The sequence below is a fragment of the Nannospalax galili genome, unplaced genomic scaffold (assembly GCF_000622305.1).
Source record: "Nannospalax galili isolate Female #2095 unplaced genomic scaffold, S.galili_v1.0 scaffold589, whole genome shotgun sequence".
Taxonomy (NCBI): Eukaryota; Metazoa; Chordata; class Mammalia; order Rodentia; family Spalacidae; genus Nannospalax; species Nannospalax galili.
The window spans coordinates 29,643-34,311 of NW_008360324.1; the positions used below are offsets into that span (position 1 = coordinate 29,643).

The 4,669-nt window shown below is 38.5% G+C and overlaps 1 protein-coding gene across 1 annotated transcript in view; it reads left to right on the forward strand.

The window, feature by feature from the left end:
- LOC103727563 (murinoglobulin-1) overlaps window positions 1-4,669 on the forward strand; it is a gene marked incomplete at its 5' end in the record, with an annotated part of 56,380 nt that overhangs the window by 21,916 nt on the left and 29,795 nt on the right. The window contains 2 exons of the mRNA XM_029559854.1: window positions 1,961-2,188; window positions 2,391-2,454. Coding sequence (XP_029415714.1) covers window positions 1,961-2,188; window positions 2,391-2,454 — 292 coding nt within the window. The remainder of the gene's footprint in view (window positions 1-1,960; window positions 2,189-2,390; window positions 2,455-4,669) is intronic.

Here is a 4,669-nt window from a genome sequence, read left to right on the forward strand (position 1 = left end):
CTCCTGGAGAATTCTAGAATCAAAGCCATAGAAAAGAACAGTCTTCCCAAAGAGAGAGAATATGTTTTATTTTCTTCTTTCATAGTTTTACTTTGGATTGTTACTATTTCTCCTCTTCCTCCTCTTCCTCTCCTCCTCCTGCTCCTCCTCCTCCCCCTCCCCTCCTCCTCCTTTTCCTCTTTGCCCTATGATACTTTTGTTTGTTTTTACTTAGTATACAAAGTAGCAGGTTTCATGACAGCATGCATTCTCATACTTGATCCTTGCCTCTATGTCTTTCTCCATCTCCCTGCCCCCCACTCATACTCCTCTGTCCTCAGTCTTCCTCTTTCCATTTTCATGTTACATATCTACAATTTTTATTGTCATTGCCTGTTTTTTATATATTTTTTCTCATACCAGTGCCCTCTTTCCTTTCTCTCTGGTTTTTCTTCTTCCTTTTTTCTTCAAACTCCCTTTTTATTACTTTATTAATATTTTGGGTTTTTTAATTTTTTGATTTATTTATTTTATTTTATGTGTATGAGTGTTTTGTGTGCACATGTATGAGTGAACAAGTTCATGCAATGCCTGTGGAGGCCAGAAAAGGACATCAGATCCTCTGGAACTGGAGTTACAGATGGTTGTTAGATGCCATATGGTCACTGGGAACTGAACCTGGGTCCTCTGCAAGAGCAGCCAGTGTTCTTAACCTCTGAATCATCTCTTCAGCCCCTACTTCTGTTTTTTTAACTTCTAAGTTTAATTAACATTATATTTCCCCTTTCTATTCTACTGGAATTGGGGATATAGTGGAATTTTAGAATCGTTTTCTACTATATTCATGTATCTGCTTTACTTTGATGTTCATGAAGTTATTATAATTTCCTTTTTGTTTTTGAGGTTTATTAGAGATAAAGCCTTAAAAGAAGGCTATTCGCTAAGAAAACCTTATTATAATATCAAAAGATATTATAGATCCATCCCTGCAGATGTACAAATTGCAACATAGAAATAAAATAAATATGAAAAAGCAAATAAACATAACTTTCCCCAAGCTCATTACTCTTCGATAACTGAGTCCAAAGCTATCGAAGTGCATGAAATGCTAGATAAATAATTTTACAAATTTAATTTTTAAAATGATCAATGACTTAAACTGGGACACAAAATCAGGTCAATGGAGTAAAGAAAAAAATTATAGGATTTGCACAAGAAATTCAGAAACAGACAGGAATTCTGGGTAGGGGGGACCAAATGGAAATCTGAGAAATAAAAAGCTCAGCAAACCAAATAAAAAATCTGAGTGGAAAGTTTCACAAATAGACTATATAAAATGGGAGAAAAATACCAGTGTTTAAAGATAATGTCTACAGGGGCTGGATAGATGCCTCAGTGGTTAAGAGCACCAGTTCCTTTTGCAGAAGATCTGGGTTTGATTCCCAGCACCCACACATGGTGGCTAACAGCTATCTATAACTCCAGTTCCAAGGGATCTGATGCCCTCTTCTGACCTCTGTGGACATTGCACGACATGGTTGTGCCTACCTACATGCAGGCAATGCACTCACACATAAAATAAAAATAATAAATAAAAGAAAATGTCTCAGAGTAACCCGTTGTTTCACACATTTAAGATACATTAAAACTGCAATCTTTGAAATGTTTTGACACATGCTAGATGATCAATAAATTGTTCCTTTACCTCAAAAAATTATATGTGTCACCTTTCTCTCTTCGTGAACATGAATTTTTGCCTCGTTTCTGAAATTTAAGGATTCTGAACATTAAGTCATTTAATGAACAGGAAAGAATTTTTCCCTCTATTCTTAATAAGATGTACAAAATTTCCAATCATTAAACGAGGTGGGAAGGTTAGCTTATTCAGCATAGCAGAGTAATTCTAAGTATCTAGACTTAGAATTCTTAGATTCTAAGGAGTATCAGTCTACAACAAGATACTTTCTGTTTTGTTTTCTAGGTCTACCACAAGGAACAGAGTCCTTGTTTCTATTTTCGTTGTATGACAGAAACACACGTAGAAGCTTATCACGAGGCTTACCGCGTTTTTTCCTTCAGTAAGAGCTATATTCATCTTCAAACTGAACCCGGTGTCCTGCCTTGTGGCCAAATTCATACAGCCCAAGCACATTTCACTCTGAATGGGCAGATTCTGGGGGAGCTGAGAGAGTTTGTCTTTTACTACCTGGTGAGTTCTAAGTTAAGAAATATACAGAATCTGACTGAGATGCTAAAATTATGCAATCTTCTATTTCTTGTTCATGTCTCTTTTTAATACTTTGGGTTCTTGGCTGGGCATTACTACATGTGTCTCAAACAATAAGTATATTAGCTCAAAGAAAACCTTGCAAAATGTTGAGATAAACTGAGAAAATACTTTTTATTTTAAGATCATGGCCAAGGGCAGCATCATTCAGACTGGAACCCACACTCTCCACATGGAGCCAGGAGAATGTGAGTGTTCCCCATCTACTAACCCATCTCTGACTGTAGTCCCTATACATGCACCAATAGATTCTCATGACTGAGCAACTGAGGATGCCATGATACTTGTATGTCACCATGAAACACTCTGCAGCAAGAACTCAAGGCTCTCCCACCTAATATTAGTTATTATTCATGCCATTAATTCTGGAATGGAAAAATCACAGGCTCTCAAACAGGATATTATTTACCATGATAAAACATTCCTCTCTGAAACTGTGATACCTGAAAATAAAAAATATTTCATGATATACCCAAAATGAGGAATCAATGCATTTATATTAAGATTATCATCAAGGTAAAATGTATTATCTTAATGTCTGTCCATAAACATCTAGAGGTTTCCTATCTTGGTTTTTGAACCATTCTAGCTAAAACAGTTTTTATTTTTATTAATTATTTTTCTTTCCATGATAAAACACTGTTGCCAAGGCAACTTATAGAGGAGTTTATTTGGATTTACAGTTCCAGACAGATAAGAGCCCATCATGGGATGGGAGGCGTGACAGCAGGCAGCTGGAACAGAAAGCTCTTTCTCAAGTCTTCAAGCACAAGAAACAGAGAGAGTGAAACTGGAAGTGAGACAAGGTTATAACCTCTCAGAGCCTGTCCTCAGTGGTGTGCTTCCTCCAGAAAGGCAATACCCCCTAGAGATTCTGTGACCCTCCCTAAACCCCTAAACTGTATCACCAACTGACCAAGCATTCAAACACTTGCACCTATGGGAGACACTTCTCATTTGAATCACCACATTCCACTCCCTGGCCCCCATAGGTGCATGGCCATATTGTAATACAAAACACATAAATAGTCCCAATTTTAAAAGTTCCTGTAGTCTTTAACAGTCTCAACACTATTCAAAACTCCAAGGTCTCTTCTGAGACTCAAAACAGTCTCTTAATCATACCCCCCTGCAAAATCAAAAAGCTAATTGCAGACTTCCAACATACAATGGCACAGAATATAGATTACCATTCCAAAAGGGAGGAATAGGGACACAGTAAGGAAATATAGTACCAAATTAAGACTGGAATCCACAGGACAAACACAAAACCCTGTAGCTCCATGTTCATTGTCTGGAACTTTAATTCCAAAAGGCTTAGATTTCTCAGCCTCTCCATCTTTGCTGACTGCAACATTCATCAGGCTCTTGGGCTGGTACCACTCCCTGTGTAAAGCTCTTCTAGGCAATTTTCTCCTGGCTCTGGTATCTATAACATCTTGGGATAGTCACTGCAATCCAGGCTTCACCTCTATATCTTCACTCAATGACCTCTCAAGGCCTCTTGGCCTGTCAAGGACCTTTTTGCACAGGAACGCCCTCTGCTATACACTTCCTGGCCTGAGGGGCTCTCTGAAACCTCAGGGGCAGAATCATGACCCCTTCACTCTTGAATCTTTCATACCCCTAAAGCTAGTACCATGCAGACAACACTGATAAGTTCTGATGCCAGTTTGGGGTAGACTTTGGCCACCTTGGGCACATTTTCATCAGATTTTGTATGTGTTATCTTAGAGGCAGAAAATCCCTTAGGCTTTCTCTTTTCACAAGTTGGAAGCTTAGCTGGGTGGAGCCTTGCCCTGAGGGTACTCTTTCCATTGTTCAATAGAGCAGGAGGACTCTCCCTAATGGCTCTACTCTCCTTAACAATGAAAGCCTCTCTTCCAGCATTTGCCTTGGCTGCAACATTAAGCTTCCTGGTGCTTTCTTTCTCTCCAAACTATACATTTTCTATTTATTTCCACCATACTTGCTCTTTTTACAATTCTAGATCTGTAAAATATAACCATTAATAACCCACCACAGTTCAGTGTTAGGCTGTCTTGAAATTTCCTCTGCCAAAGAAGTCAGTTTTTTTTTGGTCTTTTTGAGACAGGGTCTCCAACTTCTAAGGCCACGAGCAGATGGCAGCCAAATTCTTTGCCAAAGTATCCCACTTTCTGTTTAAGAACTTGTTTTCCTTTGGAACTACACAACTCTCTGCACTACTTTCTTCAAGGCTCTTACTAAAACAGCCCATTAAGCTCTGCTTACAGCATTCAAGCACTCCCAAAGTCTCCCACCTTCTCTGAAAAACAAGTCAGGTTGTTCAGAGCAGCAGCCTGTTCTCTGGTACCATAATCTGTGCAATGATTCTCTAAGATAAAATGAATGATAAAATGAATATATATGTACACACACACA